We start from the raw sequence: 27,743 nt of genomic DNA on the forward strand, positions 1-27,743 counted from the left end.
GAGCACGCGGGCAGCCCCGCGTCCTCTTGCCTGTCCTGCAGTGCCCGGCAGGATCCGGCCCTGCTTTGCACGGCGCAACCAAGCAACGACGCAGGAACGAGGAACCAGCTGCTCCTAGACCGGGGGGGGGGGTTCGCCACCTGCACCCAGGGCTCTGCCTGCACCAGCGGGGCAGCTAGTGCCCGTTAAGGTGGCACCTGGGCGAGGAGGACTGGGCCGGGGTCTGAGCACAGCCCGAGCGAGGTGCAAATCCCCCGCCCCCGCCGAGGTCTCTCCTGCCCCTACGACACCTCCCTGGAGCCGTGGCTCCCTGCACCGTGCCCAGCCCGCTCAGGAGCCACCTTTGCGGCCCAGCCTGAGGTTTCCCGTGCCCAGGACAAGCCGCAATGCAGCTGGCTCATGCCACACGCTGTGCGCGGCTGCGGGCCCCCCACCACCCCGGGCAGGGCACCCCCAGCCCAAGGCTCTACCTCCAGCTGCCCTTTGCCCAGGGTGGTGGGGCGAGCACCCGCGGCAGCATGGGCACCCTGGGGAGCTGCATGGGGCTGTGGTGCACCCACGGCTGCGGTGCCCACGTGCACCCATGGTGCCAGCACACAGGGGTGCTTGCCCCAGGCTCCAGAACCCACCCGTCACCCATCCCTGTGGGTGACAGACGCGGCTGCCCCTGTCCCCAGCTGGGACAGAGACAGGTTGCAGCTTCCTGCACAAGGCACTAAACCCAGACCCAAAGAGCCATCCCGGGGAGGGAGGAAGCAGCGACGGGTCCAAAAATATGGAACGCTTCACGAATTTGCGTGTCATCCTTGCGCAGGGGCCATGCTAATCTTCTCTGTATCGTTCCAATTTTAGTATATGTGCTGCCGAAGCGAGCACGAATCCTCACTCTGCCGCTGAGCTATTTAAACCCCCAGTGTTTTATACTTTTTTGGTCAGGGAGATTTTTTTTCTTTCTTCACATGTTCTCGCTTAAAGAGTTGCATTTTAAACAAGTTAGCTTTTTCTTAGTGCTTGGCATCCTTCGGAATCGCAAAAATTTGGCCTTCTACGACGCGGAAGCGCAGAAGAGTGAGGCCAGCGCTGCGCGATGCATGGCGGGAGTCCTCCGCTTTGCATATGCCGCTGAGGAGGCGGGCCGGTCCTCCACCGTCCCAGAGTTCCCTTGTGGGGCGCTGCTCTTGCGTCGTCGCGTTGTCGCCGTCGGTGCTAGGGGCCGGCGGAGGAAGATGGCGGCGGGGCGGTGAGGGGCGTCGAGAAGGACCGAGGCGAGTGCGCGAGCGAGCGAGAGGCGCCCGCGGCTCTCCGTGCCGGGCCGCCGCTGGTAACGGGCCCCCCATGGCCGCGGGGCCGGCCCAGGAGCCGTGTCCCCGCCGGGCCTGCTCGGGCCCCGCCGTTCCCGGGCCCCGCCGCGCCGCCGTGGCCTGGCCCCGGCCCGGGCGCCGCCAGGCTTGACCCGCTCCCGCCGGGACCCCGCCTCGGCGCGCAGGAGGCCGGGCCGGGCCCTGGGCACCGACCCGTGCGGGCAGCGGGGGCGCCGCCTGCCCGGGAGAACACTTGGGCCTCCCCCCGGGCGAGCAGGGCCCCTCCGGGGCGGCGAAGGAGGAGCGGCCCCTGCGACCGGCGCTCGGGAGCTCTGCTCGGGAAGAGTGCCAGCTCGCTCCCTGCCCCCGCGGTCAGGATGTCCGAGAACCAGGCCAATGCCAACAACACCGGGGGCGGCGCGGCTGCCGGCGCGAACAACCGGGGTGTCCGCAATCCCAACCTCAACCAGAACCCCTTGATCAATGTGCGCGATCGCCTCTTCCATGCCCTCTTCTTCAAGATGGCAGTGACCTACGCCCGCCTGTTCCCACCGTCCTTCCGCCGTATCTTCGAGTTCTTCGTTCTCCTCAAGGTGAGGGGCAGCAGTGTGCCTTATTGATCGCTTTTAAGCCTGTAGTCAGGCGTTAAGGCATAAATTCCCTCCGTGTAACTTACAGCTCCGCCCCCCTGCCCCAGCTCGATCCTGCTCCTCTGCTAGGAGCACAGCCTGGTTTTGAACCATCCAGACAAAGTTGTCCACTGAGTTGGCATGCGCTCCTCTTTGGTGAGGAAGAAAAGAATAATTACAGTGATCTTTGGCAGTCCACAGAACACCAGAACTCTTGTATGGGGTCTATATATAAAAAGAGGGTGCAAATCGCTAATCTGGCTTGATGGATAGTTGGTCTAGCATGGATTAAAACCAGTGATAGGGGTATGAAAGGCTTCTGATTCCATTTCCAAGTAATCACTCTTTTCGGGTGTATGGCTTATTCAAAATATTTGATGGTTGTATTGCTAAAGTCTTGTCCTTTCTAGAAGTAATTAATGTACAACCCCCCCCCACCACGCGCGCACACTTTTTTTTAGTGGTCAACAACCTCAGCTATCTGTGGACAATGCCACACCTCTGCCTAACTAGGTAAAAAGCTGCCTGCGATTTTGTTGATGTGGGTGCAGGTTTGGGCCCTCACAGAGAGGGCTAACGTTTACGTGGGATATTGAAGCTGAATTCTTCTTGGGACTACCAGTTAGATCTTCCAAATTAGAATTGAAGTGCATTGGTCACAATGGCCTGTTGCTGTCCACCTGGCCAACTGCTCTCAAGCTGCTTCCAGGTCTCATGCTGACACTTCTCACTAGTGCCAATTACAGGAAATTAAGAATAAGGGGAAGAGGGGAAAGGAGGTTGCTAAGTGACAATGGTGTGCTTCCGTTATGAGTTTCTAAAATTCAGCCAATTTAAAACAAACATACATTGAGGACACCTTGTCTCATACCACACATATGTTTTCTCTACCAAATACAAAGTGAGAGCCTTTTCATGATAACATAACAAGCATGATATGACAGTGTACTTTTGTAATGCTCTCTTTTTGTCTGGGAAACGTTCAGGTTTACCACCCCCCCACCCCCCCCAATTGTATAAGTGGATTCAGGCAGACTGGAGACTGGAAATGGGATGACGCTAACCACTAGGCTGTCAGGTGAAATCAGCGGTGCTCGCCAAGCTAGTATCAGTTCTTTCTGTTGCGTGTTTGGATCAAAGCACACCTGAGGAGATAAAAGTATTCACAGGACATCTGCAGAGAACAGTCTTTTTCCAACCTTGGTGTTGCAAGTCGTACTGATTTAAGGCAGACTTTAGCAGGCGGCGTGGTCTCAGTTCTCTGTACATAGAGTATCCAGTAGGAGCTTAACTTGGACGCCGTGGTCCTGCAAACTGCTGGTCAGGTGAATCCCTGAAACTGCTTATGGTTCTGTTGGCCTCATCGTGGCCAACAGAGACAAGAGAGAGATGTTCACATAAGATGTTGTTAGATTAGAGAAAAGGTGGGATTTGCTCTGTATTAATGGTAGTCCTGCCCTTTTTCTAATTTTCCTTGCTATGCAGCTCCTCCACAGATCTGACTCTTTTACCAATCTGTTTATTCATAGCAAGTAGGTCAAGAAGAATGTGTAGCAAGGACAGATAGTTTACTTAAAAATAAGCACCTTAATGCAGTTGCAAAATGAATGTATCATATGTAGCTGTACTGTTTGCTGCGCTAGAGCTCCTCCAAATTCTGAGCTGTGAACTTTGGACAGTACTGGTTTACATCATGCTAGATTTCTTGTCTTTACTATAAGGAATAGACTTTATTAGCCCGCTTCATTTTACTGTGACTTCATAGCTATTCTCTTGATTGAAAAGCATCTTCTGACTAGTTATGAAATTGGTATGCTCCAGCCTGAAAGTCTTTTTGAAGTTTGACAAACTAGTAACTAGTAGTCTGATGATTTGTCTGAATTTTAGGTCAGCAGACATACTTGTTGCAACAAGTGGTTTTATTTTAATAACAATATCCCGTTGCTGGTACCGGATGGTGCTCTTGGACTTAATTGCATTGGTGTGATAGGCAAGGACTTTCTCTCTAATTGGTGGGCTTGGTTATGTGTAAGAGAGACCTCAGCTTGGACTTGCTTAAAACTCTTGAGATAGTAAAATGTTGCTAAGATAGAAAAACAGCTATTTCCTGGTAATCAGCACAGAGATTTGCCAATTTAATGAAAAATACTCCTCTGCAGCTTTAAACAGGTACTCTTCCAGTGTCTTGTATCATGTTGGGGATCGCAGACTTAGGTTAGTATATAGTGATAGCGCTAGAAGGAACAGGATTGGACCATCTTACAGTCTATATTGTCTTGGGGGGTTCAAAGCCTGCAATATACCTGAATAATATTCCAGTCTCGTGTAGAATATTCTCAGCTTTCAAAGCCTGGGATTCTTTTCAGTTGACTACCTATGATGACAGGGTGGCCTGGCAGGAGAGGAATGGAAGAGAAGTTTGGGTTTCTTATTAAAAATCTTTGAGAGGGAGAGCCATGTTGCACTGAAGGGTTTGCATGCTGAAAGCTCTGAGGGTATCCGGTGGTTGGGTCGGTGTGACAGTCGCATGGTCACGGCTGCTGCCGGGCTGCGCGCTGTGTCAGGTCAGAGCACAAAGGTCTGCCTAGCCCAGTGTCTTGGCTACAGCGGAGGCCGGGAGCATAGGCTGGGGGAGGATAGAGCCATGGCAAGTGTGTGATGATGCTTCCTGCAACCCATTCAGCCTCTGGCAGGCCAGCTCAGTGTCAGAGCTGTGGCACAGTATGTAACTTCACAGCAGCACATGGTGAATCTGAACACAGAGCTGGTAGTTCTGCAGTCGATGAGCATTGTCTTGTTCTTTTGGTAGGTTGTCTTTGGTTGAGGTTTGGGGGATTTTCCACCTTGTCAAGGTGGGCAGTCTTCTCTGTGCTCTAATAGGAAGTATTTCACAAGAAACATTTTGTGCTGAGAAAGGAATGGTCGAAAGCTATAGCTACATTTCTGTTTCTTCAGTTTGCCTTGGGGCCTTGTCTTCACATGTTGGTGCGGTGTTTGGTTGTTTTGCCTGTGGTGCAGTCATTTTAGGGATGGTGTTGGTTTGCAAGGCCTTATATGGCATTGAGGCCTGTGCATGTGACCTGCGCTTTTCAGCAGGATGCGTGTACTTCGTGCGTGACAGAGCTCTAACTTTGTGAGCAGACAGATTTTCTTGCTGCTCTTTGGGGTGTTTCCCCTGTTGATACTGTGGTCTTCAGAACCCCTAGTCAGGAGTACAGCCATGTTACACTGGATGCCCAGTGTAAACCCAAGTAACTGTTTGTTTGTCCTCTGGAGAGTCTAGCCTTTTATTTATTTATATGCTTCTTTCCCTTCTGTGGTTAACATCTGCCTGGCTGAGACAGATCTGTTTAATCTCTGCTCAATGTTTTCTAACCTTTCTGCCAGGGCTGAGATTGCCTTTTCTCATGATTGTGTTGAGTTAGCAGCAAATCGAAGATGTGCTTGTTTTTAGTTAACTGATCTGCAGATTGGCAAAGTGTCTTCGAGATGGTACTTTGGCTCTTTGAAATGAGAGATAATTTAGTAGAAAGTAAGCTGTATGTGATCAGCAGATACCATCTAATGTGCATTGTGTTTAGCTGCTAACTTTAGTATATCTTGTACCAAGGAAACTGATGGATTCATCTACTTTTAAAGAAAACCTGTTAGGGCCTAGACTTTAAAATGCAAGAAGTTTCAGACCCTTATAGAAGAACCGTTCTTTATTCTAGAAATGCTAATCTTGGATCTCATCTTCATTATGGGGGCGAAATTTTACTCTGTCCCAGACAGTTTGTGTTGTCAAGCCTCATCCTTCGTCTTATAGGATATTTCACAGTGTAGAGGGGTGATTTCAGTATATGTCATCTCTTTATTTGCTGTCATTCTGCTGAGCCAGGTTGAGGTCATCAACTCAGAAGTTGCTCATCAGTATTCACCTGCGATCTAGAGACCTGAGCAATAAGCTTGCCTCTGTGAGTGTTCCCCCACTGTATTCCTTGAATTGGAAGGGAAAGCCTGATACTTTTTTGTCAGTAAACAAACATTGATGAGCTAAAGCTAAAATAAGGCAGCTCTGTAGCTCGGCCTGCAGGCTTCTTAGTGGTTAGGCATTGCAGCTTCTTTCCCTGGAGTTGGCTTCTGCTGCCCTGTCAGCCAGCTGTCTTAGGTGTAGTAACCGTTTTGCCAGAAGAACATGATACTTTGCTGCTTATTCAGGAGAGGTTAAGGCCTGATTTTTTTTTTTTCCATTGCTCCATACCACTTATTAATTTCTTGTACCTATGTGAAACGCTACTGGCTCAAAGAAAGAAGTGTTTTGCGCAGATACACAAGGAGGCAATACAGTGGGCAGTTTGCATGTGGTTTCGTGATAGTCAGCACCTGTGTGATCCTGGACCGTGTGCCTATTAACACTGCTGACATACAGCTGCTTTTTGAGTGGCAGCCAGCTAGCATATAACCCATAGCACAGCTGTATTAATGCAGAAGTTTTGGTCACAGGCACCTTGGAAGCTATTGCTCCTAGGAAAAGCTCTGCATCTCCCTTAATGTTTACTTGAAGGAGAAAAGGTTTCAGCTGGTTAAAGAGGCATCAGAAGGACTGACAAAGGGAGTATTATATCACTTGCTCTGTAAAGATGAAGAGATTACCTGATTCTGGTCTGGCTGCTTTATTGTTTGGTACAGACACCACCAGGGTTAGAAAGCATAAAAGCTCTCGTCCACTTGCATGTGCATTTGTTCAAATTAATCCAGTGTCTTTATGGGCAAGCAAGAGATGGCTGATTAAAACTGGGGGATTTGTAAACAGGTCAAGTTTCATTGGACTATGTTTTCTGCTTTGTTTCTCATTGTGTGTAGGCTCTCTTTGTGCTCTTCATCCTGGCTTACATTCACATTGCCTTCTCCCGATCGCCCATTAACTGCTTAGAGCATGTGCGGGATAAATGGCCACGCGACGGCATCTTGCGGGTGGAAATACAACGCAACTCGAGCCGAGCCCCCATCTTCTTGCAGTTCTGTGATGTTGAAAAGTTCCCAGGAATGGCAGTTGAGTCCACAGCTGAGGAAGAGGAGGAAGAAGAGGAGGAAATGACTGTGGATATGTTTGAAAACAGCTCTATCAAGGTAAAGACTCTTTTCTGGGGTACGCAGAAGGTAATGGGAAAGTGGGTGTCAGTTTGGGGTGAAACAGTTTGTTTTTGTTAGCGCAGTCATCTCATGTTTGGAGCTGTGAGGAGAAGCAGTAATCTCTGCTGGAGTCTTGCTGTGTTGGCAGCCTGTTTGGTTTGTGATCCAGCAGGTTTTCAACACAGTGCAGCTTTTCAGCTCTTGCAGCCTGGGAGTCCTAGCCTCCTTAACAGTGAGACTCGTCTAAACAGCTGTGGTCTGCCATAGTCCATCTCTGATTCCCCAGTAACTTAGGGACGGAATGTGTTTCTTAGTGCTTTCTGACTTTCCACATCAGCCTCTCTTGTTTTGAGATAGAAACTAAAGCCTGAGAAAGCGGCCTCTTCTGTCCTCCTTTTGGTGGTTGAGGCCTTCTCTGAGGGCAGAGAGGGAGCACAGAAGTCTTGAACTGGAACGGCTGCTAATGTGACTCTCACCGCTGTGGTTTTCCAACAGTTTGAGCTGGATATTGAGCCCAAGGTGTTCCTCAAGCCATCCCGGATGAGCAGCACCGAGGCACTGACCCACAACGAAAGCCAGGAGTTCTCATTTAGTGAATCAACCACTAAAGGTATGCAGCCTCTGAGGGAGACTGTGTCCGAGTTTGAGATGCTAGCCAGAGCAGGTAAAGACAACTTATTCTGCTATCTGTGCTCTCTCCTTCCCTTGCACCTGTGCATCTTCCCTGCACATCTCACTCCTTCTGGCTTCTCTGGGCCCATGCACAATAACCTTACATGTCTTCCAACTACCTCTGATGCTCTCACCTGTGGTTAGTCTTACCACTACTAACAGTAGATCTACAGAAATCCCTTTCCTTCGGCTGGAAGGGAAACTGGGAGCTGGGGTCATCTGCATTAAAAATTTGCTGAAGCCTCTTGGCCTGGTGTCATGTTTCAGCAATGGCCAGTGCCAGATGCTTCTGATGAATTTGAACCTTCCTCCTTTGACCGGTTGTGCTGCGTTTGCTGTGCTCTTGAGATCTGCAGGGATTCAACTGACAGCACGCATTCCTAATTGTATTAACGGGCTTGGGCTGTATTTTGGGTCTCTTAAATGACCCAGTGCTTGGAATAGCTAACTATACTGAAAGCCACTGAGCAAATTTTAGTAGATGGTGAGATACAGTATTGATGTTCTGCATCACTCAGATTATTATTTGGCTTTATCCCTCCCCTTATTTCAGCATGACTTAGGCTGCTAATGTTTCATAAACTCTAGAAGGAGCTTTAATGACTGTTGTTTAAAATGAATTCCAATATTAGAAAAGTTCTGTGTCTAGTGGTTTGGGGGAGAATCTGTTAAAAGTCACATATACTAAAATAGAGACATGGCAGCTGGGTTCTTATTTAATGTTGGTGTTTTCACACACACTTTTATCCCTGGAAAAACTGGAATTATTTGCTCTTCAGAAGTACAGAATGTTCTAGCTGTGGAGGATTGTGAAACTGGACATTATAATGGCACTCTTCCCTTGGTCTTGCAAGTGTTTTACTTGATGCTGATCCAGAACTCATTAGTCCTGAGCTTCAGATCATTAAGTCGCTTAAGATTGCACCAAAAATATTTTCATGTTCTCCAATACCTTCATTAATAGTTGCCCAAGTTCTGTGAAAGGGTCACATTGTACAATGCTGTGTACAGTGATGGGCTAGGCTTTGATTTGATGAATGGCTAAGTGGAAGTGATCCAGAAAGATGGTGGGAGAAAGGAATTGTGCTGCTTCCCAGTGTAGTTATAAAATTCATGTTTTTAATGGATCTTAAATCCCCAAATACCAGTTTCCCCTGTTTTTCCAGCTTTCTTGTGTTGAAAGTACATGCAATTGAATGTTTAGACAAAATACATTACCACTGAAAAATCTTTTGTGCTACAAAGAAAGCAATTCTTTTGTTGACGCTTAAGCACTTTATTCCCATTTGTTTTCAGTAGAAAATAGTTTTAAGCTCAAAGTTAAATTCATCAGATTGTTTTTGCTGCCCAAGATGTGGGATCTCTTCTCGAGACAGAACCAGGGAAGCTTTAAAGAGGGCATTTCTCTCCCTAACGTGTTGCTATAAGTCAGATGAGGCAGGTATGTTTCTTCTAAATTGTGTCCCCTTAACTTTTTTCGCTGCTGCTGTGAGAAGCCTCACACTTGCTTCCTCACACCTCTTGAGAGATACTACTGTGACAGTTTGGAAGATCAGGAATTAAATGGCTTGGATTGCTTGGGTTCCTGCTTACCAGAAGATTTTGTTTTCTTGGAGCTGATGTTCAAAACAGATGCTTTCTGCCACCTTTCTTAAAACAATACCACCACCTTCCCCCTGCCCCAAGCCCCAAAAAACTGTATTCAGGTACTGAAGGATTTTAAAGCCCTAATTGTGTCGATTTGTTTTAAATCGACTGAAGGAAACCTGGAGCCCATATTCACGGCTGATGTTCTTTTCAAGAACTTGGTAGAGGAAGCGGGGGAATCCAGAGGTGCTATTTCTTTGTGGTAATTGTTGGCAAACCCTGCTGTTGTGTTTCACTTCCCATCCTCTCTTGCAGTGTGGCCACAGGAAGAGTACATTGTGGAGTACTCTTTGGAGTATGGGTTTTTGCGTCTGTCCCAGAGCACTCGACAACGCCTCAGCATCCCAGTTATGGTGGTAACTTTAGGTGAGTGAGGGAACGAGCCTACTCTGGTGCACTGGTGGATAAGTGTTCTTCAGAGATACCGACATGCTGTTAGCTCTCATCCATATTTCAGTCATGTCCCATCTCCTCTTTAGTCTTCTGAAACTTTGTCCTGGTTGATGCTGCTCATTTTCCATATAGAAGAGCTTCTTTATGAAGTCTTTATTGCTATAATAGGTAATCCCTTTCCAAGATGAGTAGCCTGAAGTGACAGAGCCTGTTTCAGTGCCTGAGCCCTAGAACTGTCTAGCACTCTTTTCTCCTCCAAGAAGGAGTATCCTCAAGATACTGGAGATCTGGGTTCAGTCCAGTGCATCTCTTCTTCCTCCCCTCCCTTACTGTTTTTGCATTACATTTTAGAGTTTTAAACGCAAATAGCCTGCAGCCCTTTGAGGCAGTGATACTGCAGCGTGTAGCAGCAGCATCGCAATGCCAGTGCCTCGTGGCAAAAGTAATTGTGCGTGTGTCAGGGACGATACTAAGCAAATTCGATTAGTATTGTCTCAACATACTTCTGTGCCCCTGTTAGCACCAACAGAACCAGCGTTCTCTTCTCCTGGCATTCAATCTGTTAAAACCTATCGAAGTCAGAAATACGGTCTCAGACCTTTCATGCCTGCAATTTTAATTGATCTGTAACGAGTCATTAGTGCAGCAGTTGGACTAAATTGCATTACTTATTCCTAATAAAACTGAAGTACAGTTGGGCTGCAGTATTAAGCAGTGATCTCATGGTAGGTAATGGGTAGTTTCCATATTAAATGTCTATTTACTGATCTGGGCTTTCAAATTCAGCTAGGCAAATTCCTTCATAAGAATCCTAGTGCTTTATTAAAAAATGATTCTTATTTATGCTTCATGTTTTATTTAGGTTTTGGGTATTTTTACAAGCTAACTAGTGTTTGTACGGCAGAACGCATCTACATGTACTATACCAGTGTCATGAGATGGAATTGAACAGCCTTCACTAGTGCCCAGAACTGTGCGGAGGTGTTTGCATGTCCTCTACTGCAAGAGGGCAGATGAGGACCGGTAGGCCCAAGCAGTGGCACGCTGAGGTCAGCTGGTAGCTGAAATATCTCGGCCTGTCCCTCCAAATTTTACCAGAATACGTTTCTCTGGGCCTTTAGCTGGGGTGAGCCCACAGTCACTAGGAAGATTATCCGAGCCTCGGAGTCGAATTCCCTTTGTGTATATGTCAAGAGAGATTATAACAACCCTGATGTAAGCGTTGTGGCCTGATTGACATTGGCATTTTGTCTGCCTGGCTATATTTGTCAGGGTGTGACATTTTCCCTCCCAGACCTGTCCAATTTAGTTATATTGGCAAAGGTCCAAGTGCAGGCACAGGTCTGCTGGCAAGCAGGTCCTTTTAAGAGATGAGAAGACTGAGCGCTTGCCTTGCCTTCCCTGTGGCTTAAGATCTGAGCAGCCTGAATGTTTTCTGTATTTTATCTAGATCCCACCAGGGACCAGTGCTTTGGGGACAGATTTAGTCGCCTATTGCTGGATGAGTTCCTGGGTTATGATGACATCCTGATGTCAAGTGTCAAAGCTTTAGCTGAAAATGAAGAAAACAAAGGTAAGACTTGGAGGAATCACTTTCAGCAGCTGTGCAGCAGGTGGTGTTTTTCCCATGGACGCATGAACATCATCTTCTATTGATTAATCTCTAATGTAGGGAACAGTTCCCTGTGTTATGTAGAGATGTTATTGTCAAGGACAAAATAAAACAAGCAGGAGTGGAGAGGAAATGTCTGCAAACGTGACTTTTTTTTTTTACTGCCTCATTGTACTGCGTAACAATAAGATAATGCAGCCGTGTGGAGGTGATGCCATGCATCTCCTGCTTTAGATCCCTTTTCTTTTTTCTTTTTCTTTTTTTTTTAGAAGGCACTGGAAGTTTGGTCTTAGTTTGTGGGCTAATCACATTGGGCTTTGTTTTTTTCCCAGGTTTCCTTCGCAATGTGGTATCTGGGGAGCACTATCGCTTTGTCAGCATGTGGATGGCTAGGACTTCATACCTTGCAGCCTTTGTCATCATGGTCATATTTGTAAGTGGGGAGGAGCTGGGCACTGTCTGGATTCTGAGCCCAGTGCTGGTCAGCTTATGGGCGAGGCTGGGTATTTGTGTACAACAGTACAGTCCTGTGCTCACATAAGAGGTCACGTCTGCTTTTAAAAGCAATCTGATGGAGTATGCAGTTGCACTCTGAAAAGTTGTCTGTGGGTATTAAAAGTCCTAAGAATGAAACAAACAGGAGGTGAAATAGAACGAAATAATGGTTTTATTGTCGAAGGGGTGATTCAGGTTAGAGTCTTAGTGTAGTTAAGCACTCGGACTGCCAAGGGGTGGGGTACAAAAGTTCACCCTCAGATTTTTAAGAACAGGTTTAACCAATGTGCTAGGGTTGATTGTGATAGAACTGAATCTCCTGTGATTACCTGTGTAACCGGATGATTACAGATAAGTATTGGACAAGAGATCAAGTAATGACTGAGCTTGCGTTCATAGCCTTAGATGACTATCTCTCTTCGTGTCTTACCTTCCACTGATGCAGCTCCTTGTACAATAATATTGTAGCCAATAAGAGGAGAAGTGGAAATGAGTGCAGGGTGACTACTGTCAGAGAGGCAGCATGAGCTACCAGGAGGGGTACAGATGTAGGACAAGAAGAAACCCTAGTTCCAGCTCTGCTGCTCCTATTTGGCCATTGCTCAGTTATTCAGCATAAGTCTCTTTACGGACAAATTGTGTACTGTCTATTTCACTGCAGTAGTATAAAGATTAATTGCTGTTTGTGAAGCCTTAATTACTCTGTGGGAAGTCCTCCTGCATAGCTCAGACTAAGGAATGTGGGATATGCACAGCATGCTGTGCAGTGTTGTAAGTCCAAGCTTGTCTGTCCAAGCCTCTGCCGTAGCGTGATTCTGAAAGTGAATCCCTGGACCTGTGTGACTCTAACGCTGACTTCTGATCTCCTATTTCAGACTCTGTCCGTTTCAATGCTGTTGCGTTACTCGCACCATCAGATCTTTGTCTTCATTGGTAAGGGTTTTCTGAGGCATTTAGGGTGTGTTGGACACTGGGCCTGCTCCAGCACGGCTTAGCATGTGTATACTCTTGACTACTGTTGTGTAGAAGTGTTCCTGCATGCAGCTGCGCAAGAAATGTATCCTCCCTGCCCTCTGCTTGTGGGAGCTGTTCTGACCCTTGCCAGTATCTGGGGTGGTGGACTAGAGACAGCAGAGTTCACAGCATGTTGTAGTGCTCTGAATGGGGAGGATGTGGGGATGGAGGGTTCTCTTGTCCTGTATTCACTGTGTATCATAGCGTGCTTTCCTTCTTGCAGTTGATCTGTTACAGATGCTGGAAATGAACATGACAATTGCCTTCCCTGCTGCTCCCCTACTCACTGTCATTCTGGCTTTAGTAGGTAAGAACGTTAGCTCATTTCTTATATAAAGGAAGATGTGCAGCAAGTCACTTTGGGGTCTTAGAAAGTATAATTCCTTTTTCTGACCTGGCCACAGCAGGTGCTTAATGTGTCTGCTCCTCAAAAGGTGGAAGGTTCTGGAATTTGGTGGCAATGACCTGCATTATCCTTCTGAGTCTCCTGGAAAATCAGTTAATTTGGAAACCACATAAACTGAGGCTTTGTGTGTCTTTCACTCTTGCTCGTTTCAGATTCACGCTTCCTCTGACCATGTTGCATTAGCGCAATTTTAATTAAAGACAAACAAACAAAAACCCAAATCTCTGCTGTCTGGAACCAACTGATCCTCTGGCCCATGTAGTGACTGCAATGAGCAGTGAAACTTGTTTGACCTTGTCTGCTGCTTCAAACAAAAATGATGTTGTCCTGTTGTGGGCTTTGCCATATAGTTATGCAGCCCCAGTTCTAGAAATCGCAGAGAACTTGTTCAGATGCCCCTTTGGGGAAACTCTTCACCAGAACTGTTGTCTGTGCCCTGCAGAGTGTTGATGTCGGACACCTCTCTCCATCCTGTAGGTATGGAGGCCATTATGTCAGAGTTCTTCAATGACACCACGACTGCATTTTACATCATCCTTATTGTATGGCTGGCTGACCAATATGATGCTATCTGTTGCCACACCAATACGAGTAAGAGACATTGGCTCAGGTAAGAGCTGGCTAGGACCTCCTTTGTATATCGCACACTGCTTTACTCTCTAGTGGGAGGCTTCTTTAGATGCTTTCCAGCCCTTCCAAGCAGGAGGGCTTCCACTCTTGAAGGCTTTTGTGTATCTCCTTGGGAGCTACCATACGTGTTACTGGGTTCAAGGTGCAATTGCTCCCACTTTGGGTCTTGTGCATTGCTGTCTGGAATCGCTGCTACCCTTTGTTTTGCTCTGTTGAACACATCTACACCATCCTGGACTGTCAAAATGCAGTGATGAGCGAGGGAAACTCATGTTTGTCCTGTCTATTGATGTATCCTGGTATTTATTGCTTTTCTCTGCAGGTTCTTCTATCTGTATCACTTTGCCTTTTATGCTTACCACTATCGATTCAATGGACAGTACAGCAGCCTGGCTCTGGTCACCTCATGGCTGTTCATCCAGGTGAGTAGCTGCCACTTCTGCTGCACGTTAGTGATGCCAGCTGTATGGAGGCAGGTGGTGGTGTGTGAATTCATTTGTGATCATTCCCCACACCTCAGAGGGGTCTGGCTAGCTGTGTAAAATTACTGTGACGCTGATTGCTTAAACTGGCTTTGCTGTTACAAAGCGAGGGTCGTCAGCTGCAGTTTGGGCTTCATCAGACTACTTTATCAAGCTGAGTTTGAGTATTTATGTAAAAGATTAAAATAATCCCTGATTTGGAAAAGAATAAAAGGAGGCTGTCCAACAGCAGGACTTTTTGGTTAGTGGCTCAAATCCAGATGTGCGACTGACAACAGGCTGATATAGAGAGAGTTTTGAAAAATGTTAGGGAAGGGTCTATGTCCCGTCTTTCTGGAAGACGTCCCACTGAGCGTCTCCTAGTGCGGAGGCTGAGGAGTGGGTCAAGTCTGTGCAGTGAGGGTATTGGTGAGACTCCAAACTGATGTCTCCAATATCCTAGTTCAATCAAACCATTTGTTTCTCTGGCTGTTGATCTGCCCCGTTTCTTTGCTCTAAGATGTAGACAGAGAACTGAGGATGGACCAGAGAGGTGCCTTTACCCTTCTCGTTCTGACCCCTAAAAAAAGGGGGGGGGCAGAGAGGGGGACTTCCGTTGCCTTTTTTTCAGAGCTTTTGTAGTTACTCTGACAGCAGTCTGCAGGAACCATAGCAGAAGGGATAAACCTCTTCCAAAATTTCAGATACCGTCTTTGGTGAGAGCAGCTAAATTCCCCAGCCCCTGTCTTTATGGGTAGGGGAGAGAATAGTTTTGTAAGGTGTGTCTAGGCTTGCAGCCTAGGCCCAATGAGTGACCCCTTTCCCTTTGCTTTCTCTAGCATTCAATGATCTATTTCTTCCACCATTATGAGCTGCCAGCTATTCTCCAGCAGATCAGGATCCAAGAGATGCTGTTGCAGAATCAGCAGGTGGGCCAGGGGACTCAGACCACACTCCAGGACAACCTCAACAACAACACTACAGCTGCCCCGGTTGACATGGGGAGCCGACGACCCCACCTGGCCGCTGGACCCTCTGGGGAGAGCAGCAGTCCTGCTGCACTGACTCCTAGCGAGGCCTCCAGTGTCATTGCTGCTGCCACAGCTGCTTCTGTTGGGAGTGATCTGAACTGGGTAGCTGAGACAGCTGCCATCGTTACAGAAGCCTCGTTTCTCTCTGACCTGAGCACTACCCTCTTGGAGCCAAATGTAGTGCATGAAGCCATGGCCAACAGGAATCCTCAGGATGCTTCTGCTGCCTCCAGTTTGGTAGCCCGAATCAGAGTCAGCAGCGACCGTCCAGAGACTGCTGTGGGCTCCATCACTATTGAAGTCACTTCAACATCTGTGGTTGCTGCAGCAGATATTCCCCCTGCTACAGAGGAGGCACCAGCTATGCTCCTTGTCCCGGTACAGGGAGATGGGGCCTCTGTCCCCAGCCCTTCCCTTCCTGAGCAGACTGAAGCTGTAGAAGGGTCAGACAGCCAAGCAAAGCCTAGTGGAAAGGACTGCGTTGCAAACAGCAGTGTGGCAGAGCCCCCCCCGCCAGCCTTTGTGCAGAATACTGATCTGGACAAACGTTTGGGTCATGCCCTAGGGGACCAGGGGGAGAGTAACCCTTGTCCAGCACCAGCGGATAGTACAGCTAGCTCCAAACCTTGCTCGGAGCCAGACTTGAGGAGCCTGTCTTGAGTCTCTGTTCTTGGCAACTCTGGACTGCCAGGAAGGCATTTGGATTTCATTTGTTATTGTTTCTCACCTCACCGTCATCCTTAACCCCTGAATTCCTCTTAGTGGAGGCAGAGTAGCTGGGACAGAGAAAAGGTGCTGCAGTAAACTCCCCTGAGAAAAGTAAATGTGTGCTTGTGTATGAGAAGGAATGAATGCACGTGGGACTGCTAGATGCCAGCTTCTTGCTGCAGGGAGGGAATTATGATGCGTTTGCTTTCAGAGCCTGCAAGGCACCTGGGGCCTTGTGCTTTCCCTGAAGTTGCTGGCAAGCAGGGTGGTTGGATTAACTCTGTTGTGGTCAGCTCAGTGTTACAACTTTTCTTTGCCCCCCCCACAGCAGCTTCAACTTTGCCCCTAAGGTTGCATTTGCAGTCCTGGTAGTGCTCATAAGTGTGAGCTGATTTGTGACAAACCCTGTTTGTGTATGGCAACTTTCTGGATAGAATAGGAACTGCATATGAACGAGGAGAGTGTTTTCAGACATCCTTGGGAGAGCCACAGAAGGCAGAAAACTGGTAAATTTTCCTTCCCTTCTAGGGAAAGAGTAACTAAGACCTTCCCCAACACTAGATCTACTCACATCAGAGCAAATCTGGGCAATAACCAAAGCAGAAGCTGCAGTTCACTCGCATCTTTTCTGCCCTTACACTTATTTAGTCAGTGGGTTTGGGAGTTGGAAACTGCCATGCCCAAGTTAGAGCTTCCATCCTAGCGTGGATGCATTTGGCCAGGCTTGGAAGGAGTGGGGTGTATTCATGTTCTGGTCAGCCCTGGAGAAATGCTGTCCTTCCTGTTGCTGATGACATCTACAAGGGCTTTCTGAATTTGGCTACTCTTAAATGTATGTGGCCAGCATAAGGTGGCCACTTCTGCCAGAGGCAACTCACCTCAAATAGTATCCACTCAGAACTTATCTGCAGCTTCATTATCTTCAGAGATTTTTGGGATGAGGAGAGCAGCTCTGTCTCAGTACAACTCTACTTTCAACACCTGCAGCTGTAGGTGGTATAGTTTGCTTTTCAGTGCCTTGTCCCTTAACTGGGACACGTTTGCATTCTAAGATCAGCTCCATTCCTGAGGAGAGATCAGCTATTCATGAGGCTGAACTGCTGTGTGAGATGGTGTAACAAAGAACCAAAGCACTAAAGCCAAGAAACTTCAACTAATTTTCCCTCTCTTTCTTGGCAGAAGAGGTGAAGCTGGCTTTGAGACTTGTCTAACCCTTGTATGATACAGCTGGCTGGCTTGGATACTGCAGGGCTGAATTAGGGGCTTGGGACAGGGATCACCTACCCCTGAGGGTGGGTTGGACCCACATGTGTGTGACTGGAAGGAGGGTTTATGCTTGTAGGTAGAGCAGAGCTCTTGCAAATGGGGAGCAGTGCAGGAAAGGCTCAGGCCTGTGGGGCTCTGAGAAGAGACGCTTAAGGAGATACATGGTGGAAAAGGGCAGCGCTGGGAAAAGATGGTTTGGGGCACTTAACCTGCTTTTTGGAGGGGAGCAAGGTTGCTCTCTGGAAGCGTCCCTGGATTTCAGCCTCATCTCGGCATAGCTAAGCAGCATCTGTGTGAGTCCACAGGCCTCTCCCTTTGGAGGGCTCTCATGTGCATTTCTGTGGCTTCCATCAGGAATGGATAGACCCCTTGTCAGTACCAAAGGGGTTCAGAACCCCACACTTCACTTTCTTTGCGTTTCTTGCCCAGGAAACTCCTTGTTTTATTTTGGTTTTAGGAGGTCTGGGTGTTGCTCTGGGGAAATAGGGGGCGTCTGCTAGTGATCAGCATGTCCAAACCTGCAACCAGCCTTCCTGGGAAGGAGCCAGGGGCAGCAGAACGAGGTTCATAGGTATCTGGCTCCTTCTCTCCAGGCATAGATGTGCCAGAGCACAAGAGAGCAAGAAATAATCATAGGCTTTTAAGAGGAGTGGGTGGGTGGGAGGGAGAGAGGGGGGGAAATGAACCAAATCATTTGCTGAATGAAGAGTAGAGTTCATTCTATTTAATTAATGTACAAAATGTGTTTGTATATAATAAATATTATATCTAACAGCTGCTGTGGTGCTGCTCTGGTTTTCCTGCTAGCGGTTGTGCTGGGTTCCTGCTGGAAGTTGATGTGTGATTCTGTCTCGTGTGTGGGCTCGGCAAACCAAACGCTGTAAATACCTTAGACATTGCTACTGCTGTCTTAGGAGGTGAGGGACTCCCAGTGCTTTGAAGAAGGAAGGCCCTGCTCACCCCAGTTAGAGCTGACTTGCCCAGGTTCGTGCAGGGGCTGGGCAGATCAGGGAGTGCTGAGCCCAAGTCCCCAGCACTGGTGTTCACCAGCGTTTCACAGCCTCTTTGTGCAAGTGAAAAGGCTGCAGGGAGCCTTTTCCTCTGCAGCATCTCTTGCTTTACCATCAGCCCCATCCTTTCACGGCCACCTACAGTCACCCACGTTTGGACTATGAAGTTACTTATTTCCTCTCCCTGAGGCTGCCTGCTGGCAGGGGAAGAGGTAAGTCTTTGGGCTCTGTGACGTCCTGCAGCCCTCAGGATGAGACACACAGGCCAGTGCTTGTGTTGTCTATCCTTCGCCCTTTGCTCAAGGAAGACTCCGTTTCTGGTTTGGGCTGTTCTCTGGGGAACGGTCAGTGTCGCTTCCCTGGCGCTGGCTCTCCCACAGGGGTTCTTGCTCCCCACCAGCATGCTAGCTGCTCAGCCGGCAGCACCAAGGGCACTGGGTGGTGAGGACTACTCCCCTTCCTGCCCGTGCCTGGGACTCTCCTGCGGCTGAGAGGAAGCTAGAGCACTAGCTGCTGCTGTCCTGCAGGGGGGCTGGGCTGGGCTGGCATGTGCCTGCAGTGGAGGGAGAGACCCATTACCTTCTTCCTAAGCCTTGCTACTTAGAGGATACAGCTGGAAGAAAAGGGGGGGGAAAAAAAGCAGTCTATTTTTCTGTCATCTTCATGTGCATGGTTTGAAAACATACTGTTATTAACTTCTCTAGTAATCTGCCAGCAGAAATACTGTGGTTTGTCATGGTGGTGCTGGGGGGGGGGGGGGCCTCTTAGCTAATCTTAACCCACTACCCCTTCCCCAAAATTAAAAATCCTAACCTAAGGTGGATGGCTACAGTTGGAAAAAAACCTCCATCAGCAGAGGGAGAAGAGGAACAGATGACTGCCCCAAGCTTCAAAGCTGGGGAAGGGGAGGCAGCCCAGGGTGGCAGTGCCTTGGCATTTGTTCCTCTTTCACTCATTTGTTTACAGCTGCAGCTAGCGAAGGCAGTGGCTGGCATCACTGCAGCGCAGCCTGACCTCTGCCTGTTTTTAGAGGCTGTCTCTGTCCTCCCCGCTCCGGGAGAGCTGAGCACTACATGTTCCCCCAGGAAGGGACGAGAGGCTGAGTCAGGCTGCACAGAGGACACAGGATTTTGTCCTAGCAGTGGCTTACTAGCTCAGTGGTGGTTGCCTCCCCCCCCTCCGCCCCGGCCCCAAACAAAGGCATTTAACTAGTGAGCAGCGCACACCCCCCCCCCCCCCCCCAAGTAAAAGAGCCCTCGCCAAACCTGCTTTGTTAAAAAACCCACCCAAGGCCAGGCACAGTAAGTCATGGGAGTCGTGCCAGTCCCGAAGCCGGTACAGCCGTGTCCTGTACCCTCCCCTGCCCTGCGTGGAGGAGCGAGACCTGGGGCCAGTTTGGGGGGGGGGGGGGCGGGCAGGAAAACAGCACTTGAAAACCCAGATTGCATTTTCCTGGGTGCTGCAGGAAAGCTTCCTTCCCTTCCCAGGCACGGTGTCGCCCCAAAACCCAGCTTGGGGCTGCTCTATGGCTCAGCAGGACTAGCTCAGCCCCAGCCACCTGCAGTGGTGGCTCGATGCCCCCCCCCAACCGGGGCACGCAGTTACCTGGCCTCCCGCGGCACCTCGGCAGCAGGCGGGGAGGGCAGCGCCTGGCTGCTCCTGGCTGTGCCCAGCACGCCCACCAGCTCGCTCTTCCTCACCAGGGCCGCGCGCAGCTGCTCCCGAATCTCCTTGATCTTCTCGTCCAGCTCCCGGAGCTCGGCCTCGCTGGCCTCGCTGTCAGCGGGCTGCGGCGGGCGCCCGTTCGGGCAGAGCCACACGGGCCCCTCGCGCTCAGGGTCCTGCTCCAGCTGGAAGTGCACCCGGCGCGCCTCCTTCCGCAGGTTGTTCCAGGGCTGCCCCCCAACTGGGGCCGGCGCTGGGCTCTGCTGGATGTTGCACCTTGGGGTGGTGGTGGGGAGAGCGGGGGGGGGGGGCTGCTGGCTGCAAGGCTGCTGAAGCCCCCCCCCCCCCCAACTGGTGGGTCTCTGCGAGGAGGAGGAGAGGGAGGAGGAGGAGGAGAGGGGAGGAGGATGAGCATGGGGTAGCTGCCCAGCACTGGCCATACCTCTTCTCCAGGCTGAGCTTCTGGTTTTTCTGCTCCTCCGTGCCCATGTTCAGAGCCCGGTGGATTTTCTGTGGGGCACAAGAGAGGCATGAGCTGCCCCCCCCCCCCCCCCCCCAAAAAATGGCCCAGAGGACTAGGGGTTGGGAGGGGGAAAGGGTTTTGTTTTTTTTTTTTGGGGGGGGGGGGGGGGTTACTCTGCTGGAGCCCACCTGGCTTGTGTGCAGCCAGTAGCTGAATTTCTTCTTCCGCTTTATGCAGGGCAGGACGAGGCGGTAGAAGATGTGCTCGCCCAGGGAGGTGAGCAGGGAGCCGCAGAGCCCGATGCAGAGCAGCACGAAGAGCCCCGAGAAGTGGTAGATGCCCATCTGCAGGGTCTGCGGGGAGGGGGATGGTGGCTGGGCTGGGGGGGGGGGTGGATTCCCCCCCCGCCGGGGCCACGGAGCCCCCAGCTGCCCTCACCTCCGTGACGGCGAAGACCCGCTTGCCGCAGGGCACCATCTTGTACCACTTGTCGTGCAGCAGGTCGATGAAGCCGGCCGACTTGTAGCGGCTGATGAACTCGGAGACGTTGGAGGTCAGCGGCGAGTTCTGGGGGAGGCCGATGCCGTAGCCTGGCCCCGGCAAGGACGGGGTGGAGCGAGCGGCAGCGTTGGGGGCAGAGGTGGGGGCCACATCCAGCTCCCCTCTGCCCTCGAGGACCTCCCCAGCCCGGCTCCCCTCCCGTTCCCCACGCGCAGAGCATCACCCTGTCCCCTGCGCAGCCAAGGGACCCCCCCCCCCCCAGCCCCCAAAATAAACCCTGCCCTGGCCACGGCCGCCCCCCACCTTCGATGGCGAAGGGTTTGCCCACGGTGAGCAGCTTGCAGTCCGAGTCGATGGAGACCTCATAGTCCAGCAGAGACTTGTCCATGATGAAGGCGTTGAGCTTGGGCGGCTCCGTCCTGCAGCCAAAGTGTGGTTTTTTTTTTTTTTTTGGGGGGAGGGGGCTGCTCCCCTGCACCCAGGGGCCTCCTCCACCACTGTGATCCCCCCACCCCAACTAGTGCTGGGGGGGGGGGGAAGAGTGAAACGTGCCCTGGGAGGGGTAAAGGAGCCCCCATCCCTCACTTGAGCATGGTGACGCCGGCAGGGGTGGTGGGGACGTTGTAGCGCCTCATGTACTCGTGCATCTCGGGGAAGCTCTTCTTGATGTACTCCTCGGCGCTGCTCTCCCACACCGTGCCGAAGCGGAAGCCCTGCGAGGGGTGATGCAGCTGGAAGGAGGCACCGGAGCATCAGTACCCCACACCCAGGCCGGGACTAACACCCCCCCCCCCCGAATGGGGGCCGGACCCGAAGCCCTGAGCACCCACAGGCCCGGCAGGTGGGTGCTGGGCTGCCCTCAGTGGGCTGTGGGGGTCTGGCAGAGTCCCCCCACAGGTGAGGGGGTCAGGGCCAAACAGTGTGACCACAGGCTGCTGCTCTCCTCCCACCCTGGAGCTGAGGCCAGGATTAAACACTGCCGTGGTGGCATGTCAGGGGAAAAAAAGCATCCTGGGGGCCTGGGAAGACCCCCCCCTCCCCACGCACGGTCTTGGGAGGGGGTTGTCAGGCTGCCCCAACCCCTGCGCTGATGAGGGGAGGATAGACCCCAGTCCCTGGTCCTTAGTCCCCCCCCCGGAAAAAGAAAAAAAACAAACAAAAAAAAAAAAACCTTGGATGAAGCAGCATAGACACTCGCCTACCTTTGGGTCATGGATGCCTGAGAGCTCCTCAAAGGTCTTCTCTCCCACCATGACGGCAGCAAGGTTGGCCGTGTAACTGGAGAGCACCAGGAGGCAGAAGATGGCCCAGAGGTTCATGAGGAAGCGGCCAGTGCAGCACTTGGGCGTCTTGCTGGACACCGTGCGCCCGAAGAGGATGGCATAGCAGAGGTTGAGGGCCGAGGAGTAGGAGAAGATCTTCATGCGGTTGCGGCCATGGGGAGTCATGCCATAGGGGCTCTTCCACTCATAAAGGGTGAGGAAGAGTGCAGTCATGTGCAAGGCCACGAAGATGCCCACCCACATGGTCCAGTGCAAGGGCCACATGAAGGCCCCGATGGGTGAAGCTGTGTCCTTGGTCCTCACCAGGATGCCCAGGCTGGTGGAGAAGAAGGGGCTGGTGAAGTCGATGACTTTGCTCCGTGCTGAGTTGATGCTGAAGGAGGTGACAGCCATGTGGGCCATGCCGCTGAGCAGGTCCCCCACCAGCCCAGTCCAGCGGCCGTTCTTCCACGCCCCGTATTTCCCATCGCCCACGATGTAGAGCTCAAAGTCAAAGGGCACGTCTTCAGCGAGCTTCTCCAGCAGGTCAATACAGTACCCGTAGCAGCACTTCTTGTACTCCCGTGGCACCGAGCCGTTCTCGGCACTGAGCTCCTCAAAGAGGGCTTCCAGCACAGCCGAATCGTTGGTGCCAGGGTCCAGGCACAGCTGCCCAGCCGGGCAGCTCCCATCCTCATCCACCTCCCTGGTGAAGACGAAGGGGTGCTCCACCAGCGTCACCACCCGCAGCTTCATGCGGGAGCTGCCGGTCCCATCACTGGGGCTCTTTCGCTGGAGGTGGCTCTGCCACGCACCCTCCTCCAGCTCCAGCTTGCCATGGTGCCAGGTGCCCATCGTCACCCATGTCGGCACACCCCGTGAGTCCCGCAGCAGGCTCCAGACCCGGTACTGGTGCTCCGTGCGCACCAGTGTCGCGTTGTGCACAGACACGTGTCCCGTCCGGCCGTGGAAGGACGTGTTGGCCAGGAACCTGGTGGGGGAGCAGGAAGGTGTCACAGCTTGGGTGTGACGGGGTGCTTTCGCTGGTGCGGGGTCCTGCTCCGGGCCCGGGACCCCCAGGGGCAGCGAGGGATGGGGCTCAGGGCTGGGAGGCAGGAGGAGCCCGGCTCGGGCAGGGGCAGCAGCAGGGTCTGGCCCCGCTCTCTGCGCCTGCAGCCTGCTGTGCTGTCGAGGCATCAAATTATTAATATTTATACAGCAACAGCGCTCGGGGAGCATTAGCGAGATCTAACGTGACACATCCTTCCCTCGTGCAGCCGGCACAAAGCATATCCCAAAAAGGGAGGGGGACCGGACAGCTGAGCCCCCACACAGGCAGCTGCACCTAACAGTGAGGGTGCTTGGGCTCTGCACGCAAAGCCTGGGGTTTTGCCCGGCTCTGCCTCCCCAGTCGGGGGCCCCAGCCTCGGGAGCGGGCTCCCAGCTCGCCCATCCCCAGGCCCAGGGGCGCCCTGGTGGGACCCCCCCCTTACCGGGAGAGGAAGAGCCCCGAGGACTCGGCGCCCTCCTTGCGCTTGTCGTTGCAGTTCACCGTGGTGGGGATGAGGGCGAGGTCGGGGCGGACGTAGGCGGCGCTGGTGATGGCTCGGGACACCAGCTCCACCGCGTCCTGGATGAAGTGCTCCAGCGGTGGCCTGCGGACCTCCCCGTAGGCCAGGAGCCCCAGGGGCAGCCCCTCGGTCTGCAGCTCGCCGGCGCGGAGTGGGGAGCCCAGCAGCCAGTGAAACTCCTGCGGCGGCAGCCCCGACGCCTCGGCCGCCCGGAAGACGAGCCGGGCACGCGGCAGGTCGCAGCCGAACACCAGCACCGGGCTGGAGAGCGCCTTGAAGCGGTCCAAGCGCTGGCGGAGGCGGTGGGCGGCCCCGGGCTCGTCGAGGGAGCTGAGGTCCAGGACGGTGCGGAGGAAGAGCTGGGTGCGGTGGGTCCAGAGCCTGAGGAAGCCGGCGACGTCCCAGGGGTGGCAGAGCACCAGGTTGACCTCGTGCCAGTCGTTGGCCTGAAGGACGCTGGCCAGGACGTCCACCAGCGTCTCCAGCGAGCTCTGCCGGTCCATGCGGAGGTGGAAAGGGCTCTGCTGGCGCACAGCAGCTGCGGTCGGCCCAGCGCTGCCCCTGGCCCCCGCTTGCCCCAGGGCACAGCACGGCGGCAGCGCTGGTGGCTCCTGACCCCGCGCCAGCCACGGCCCTCGGCTCGTGGCTCCAGCCAGCCGGAGGATTGGGAAGGGACCAACGGGAGAGATTCGGAGAGGAAAGCCCACTCTGGGCTGGCTCCAGTCCCCTGACCAGGGGGGTTAAGTGCCCCCAAGCAGCAGGTTGTCCCCCCCCCCAACACGTGTGCACACACATGCACGTGCATGCACTCGCAGCCACGCACGGCCGGAGCTGCAGCTCAGCCCCCACTCCGCGAAGCGCGACTCTCCAAGGACACGGTGCCGCTCGCCGGGCAGCGGGGAGGGCGGCGCAGCCCGCGCGCGTTCGCCGGCTGTCGGGGCTGGCCCCGGGGAGCGGCCTGCGGCCGGGCTCCCTGCTGCCTGCAAGGGGAAGGAGTCGCCTTCCGCCAAGGAGCAGCCAGCTCCGGGAGGAACCGGGGGCTGCTGACGGCGGAGCCGCGGCTGCACAGGGAGAGGAAGGTGGACGTGCGGAGCCCAAACACGACCCCGATTGCAAAGGGGTTAGAGGAAACGGCCCCACGCACAGACGGGCTGGGACAGAGGGGCGACGAAGGTGGGTCTCGCCAGCCCCCTTTGCCCCCACGGAAAGCTGGGGAGAGCAGGGCCACGGGGCTGAGTGAGGGACGAGTCGAGAGCTGCCACATCGCTCTGGCCACTGGCCGAGGAAAGGGAGAGGTCCAGAGTGAGCTGCAGCCACCTCCAGCACCAGGGCGGCAGGGCTAGGGCAGGTCTCCATTTAGGCTGTGCCATACAGATGTGGCACCAGCCTGTGCAGGAGCCGGTGGAGGCTGGCTTCTCCCCAGGACCCCCAGGACTGCCCCCTCCCAGTGCCCCCAGCCCTGCCCAAGGGATGGTCCCAGCAGCTCCTCGCTGCTGACCCCAGCACTCACTCGTCCACGCACAAATGCAGCTTCCCCGGGGCGGTGGGCAGCCCAGGGCAGGGCGCCCGGGCAGCGCAGGAAGGCCTGGGAGAGGTCGCCAAGAGCTCGGCGCTGGCCCCGGCCCTGGGCTGGTGCTGGGTGTGGGGTCAGCCAAGAGCCCTCGGGGCTGCAGCCCCTGCCGAGGACCTGGCAGCCTCTGTGTGGCGAAACCCCCGGCCCCGACAGTGGCACTGGGAGGCTGGGCTTGGGGATGCTCTGGCTGGGGAACCCCCCCCCCCGGGGCCATGGGGGCTCTGGGGTGGTTACGGCCATCGCTCCTGGGCCAGCAGGGCTGAGTCTGGTGGCTCTGGGGACTCTGAGCTGGGTAACATCCCCAGAGCCCTTCTGGGTGTGGACTGGGACCAGGGGGCACAGGGTGTGGGGCAGCTGCAGGAGCCAGCAGAGCCCCTTGGCCCAGGAACAAGGATAGGACTGGGATGGATCCAGGGAGGGGGCTGGGATAGAGCCAGGATGGGAGCTGCAAAGGGGCTGGGAAAAGGCTAGAGAGAGAGCAGGGATGGGGCTAGGATTGGAGCCAGCATGGGACTGGGATGGATCCAGGGAGAGACCTTGGATGGAAGCCGGGGTGGAGCTGGGAGGAGGCGGGATGAGAAGAAGCCGGGATGGGAACCAGGATGGGGCTGGGATGGGAGCTGCGATGGGGCTGGAAGGGAGGGAGCCGTGATGGGGCTGGGATAACGCCGGGATGGGAGCCAGGATGGAGCTGGGACAGGGGTCGGGATGGAGCCGGGACGGGAGCAAGGACAGGAACAGGGACGGAGCCGCGATGGAGCCGGGACGGGAGCAGCAGCGGAGCCCCCCTCCCCGGCCGGTGCCCGATGCCCGGTGCCGGCGTTGGCGTCGTCCTTACCTGGGAGCGGAAGGGCAGGGGGCCGTCGGCGTCCAGGACGCTGAGGAAGGGAAGCTGCAGGGCGGCGGCGAGGAAGTCGAGCTGGAGCAGCTCCCGGCGGGAGCGGGGCACGGCCAGCACCGCGGCCACGCCGCGCACCACCAGCGCCGCGCACAGCCAGCGCGCCAGCGAGCCGGGGTCCCGCGCCGCCGGCGCGCCCGCCACCACCTCCAGGCTCAGGTTGTAGGGCAGCGCCGCCCCCCCGGGGCCGGGGCCGGGGCCGGGGCCGGGGCCGGGGCCGGCGGCGCGGGCCAGGGCGGCGCGGACGCGGCCGGGGGCGGCGGGCGGCAGCAGCGCGCCCAGGCGCACGGCGGGGCCGGCGCGGGCCAGGACGCGGCAGGGCTGCGGGTGCCCCCCCGCGCCCAGCGCCGCGGCGCAGAGCCACAGCGCCCGCAGCCCCCGCAGCCCCGCCATGGCCCGCCCGCTCCGCTCCGCGCCGCGCCGCGCTGCGCCCCGACGGGACGGGGAGGGGCGGCGGCGGCGGGGCGGGACGGGGCGGGGCGGCCGCTGCCCCCGGGCCGCCCGCGCTCGCCCGGCTCCGCTCGAGCCGCAGCCGACGGCGCGGAGAGCCCGGCCGCCCCCCTCCGCCGCCCGCCCCGTCCCGGGCTGCTGCGGCCCCCGGAGCAGCCCCACCGCTGGCGCAGGCGACGGGCGAGGCGGGTCCCCCCCCGGGCACACGCGCCCCGCCGGGCTCTGTGCACACACACACACGTACACACATACACGCACCCTGCACACCCACAGGGTGTTCGCACACCCACACCCAGCACACCAACAGGCACACACGCAGCACAAGCCCTCACGGCCACCCGCGTCACCCATCCCACCACCCTGCGGCGTTTCAGCCTCGCTGCTCGCCCCGTCCCAGCCCCACGGACGAGCCCCGTTTGCGTTGCAGCCCACGCAGGGTCCGTCCCCCCGACCCGTCCCGCTGTGACACTTCCATTCCTGTGCTCCCAGCGTAGCGACTTCAATCCCTGGGAAGGAAGGCCTGTCGGAGGGAGCTCAAGGAGTTACAGCACATAAATCCCCACGGTTTCCAGGAGAATTTCAGCTACCTTTTAATAACCAGCGCGTTCCTCCTGCTTCAGCTGAGACCTCTCATCCTATGTGACTCGAATGAAGATACCAGCGCTCCCCGCTGTGCCCAGGCTTGGCAAAAGTCTCTCAAGGCAATGGCTGGAGCGAGGTTTGGAGCTGTGACCTAGCAAAGGCTGACACCAACGCCTGCAATTAGAGACACCAGCCTTAAAACTGTCCCCATCCTGGGGCTGCCGGGCTCAACCTGCAGGGTGGACGCAGGGGTTAAGGGCTTTGCACTCCTGTGTCTCGCTGCCCTGGACACGCAGCAGCTTTGCGGTCTTCCTCTGCAGGGAGGCAAAGCAGTGTCCCAGGCCCTGGGGAAACTGAGGCAGGGGAGGCGAGGCGAGGCAAGAGGGCT

At 54.0% G+C, this 27,743-nt stretch overlaps 2 protein-coding genes and 1 non-coding gene across 6 annotated transcripts; 1 reads left to right on the forward strand and 2 right to left on the reverse strand.

The window, feature by feature from the left end:
* Window positions 1-769: 769 nt before the first annotated feature.
* LOC138062390 (U6 spliceosomal RNA) lies at window positions 770-876 on the reverse strand. The gene has a single exon (XR_011136441.1). It is a non-coding gene; the product is annotated as a U6 spliceosomal RNA (small nuclear RNA).
* Window positions 877-1,440: 564 nt separating this feature from the next.
* On the forward strand, window positions 1,441-16,221 carry TMEM259 (transmembrane protein 259). 2 transcript variants are annotated; one of them, XM_068919812.1, is made up of 11 exons: window positions 1,441-1,894; window positions 6,776-7,042; window positions 7,541-7,709; window positions 9,620-9,730; window positions 11,208-11,330; window positions 11,702-11,802; window positions 12,740-12,797; window positions 13,102-13,185; window positions 13,762-13,894; window positions 14,237-14,336; window positions 15,215-16,221. In XM_068919812.1, exons 1-11 carry the CDS (start codon window positions 1,679-1,681, stop codon window positions 16,064-16,066), a joined length of 2,214 nt encoding a protein of 737 aa, XP_068775913.1. In that variant the 5' UTR covers window positions 1,441-1,678; the 3' UTR covers window positions 16,067-16,221. The 2 variants fall into 2 exon arrangements, with proteins under 2 accessions (XP_068775913.1, XP_009688733.1); XM_009690438.2 differs by having other exon boundaries at window positions 1,539-1,894; window positions 7,541-7,655; window positions 15,215-16,215.
* A 1,858-nt stretch (window positions 16,222-18,079) lies between these two features.
* GRIN3B (glutamate ionotropic receptor NMDA type subunit 3B) lies at window positions 18,080-26,474 on the reverse strand. 3 transcript variants are annotated; one of them, XM_068919809.1, is made up of 10 exons: window positions 26,264-26,394; window positions 23,775-24,373; window positions 22,222-23,272; window positions 21,605-21,750; window positions 21,323-21,438; window positions 20,957-21,108; window positions 20,707-20,871; window positions 20,498-20,565; window positions 19,996-20,331; window positions 18,080-18,943 (listed from the first exon to the last, which is right to left on the reverse strand). In XM_068919809.1, the coding sequence occupies exons 2-10, from the start codon at window positions 24,353-24,355 to the stop codon at window positions 18,889-18,891; spliced, it is 2,670 nt and encodes an 889-aa protein (XP_068775910.1). In that variant the 5' UTR covers window positions 24,356-24,373; window positions 26,264-26,394; the 3' UTR covers window positions 18,080-18,888. The 3 variants fall into 3 exon arrangements, 2 of the variants coding, with proteins under 2 accessions (XP_068775910.1, XP_068775912.1); XR_011136382.1 differs by having other exon boundaries at window positions 18,091-18,943; window positions 19,996-20,315; XM_068919811.1 differs by having other exon boundaries at window positions 18,091-19,003; window positions 26,264-26,474.
* Between the last annotated feature and the right edge of the window lie 1,269 nt (window positions 26,475-27,743).

Source organism: Struthio camelus, chromosome 26, assembly GCF_040807025.1.
Source record: "Struthio camelus isolate bStrCam1 chromosome 26, bStrCam1.hap1, whole genome shotgun sequence".
NCBI classification, from domain to species: domain Eukaryota; kingdom Metazoa; phylum Chordata; class Aves; order Struthioniformes; family Struthionidae; genus Struthio; species Struthio camelus.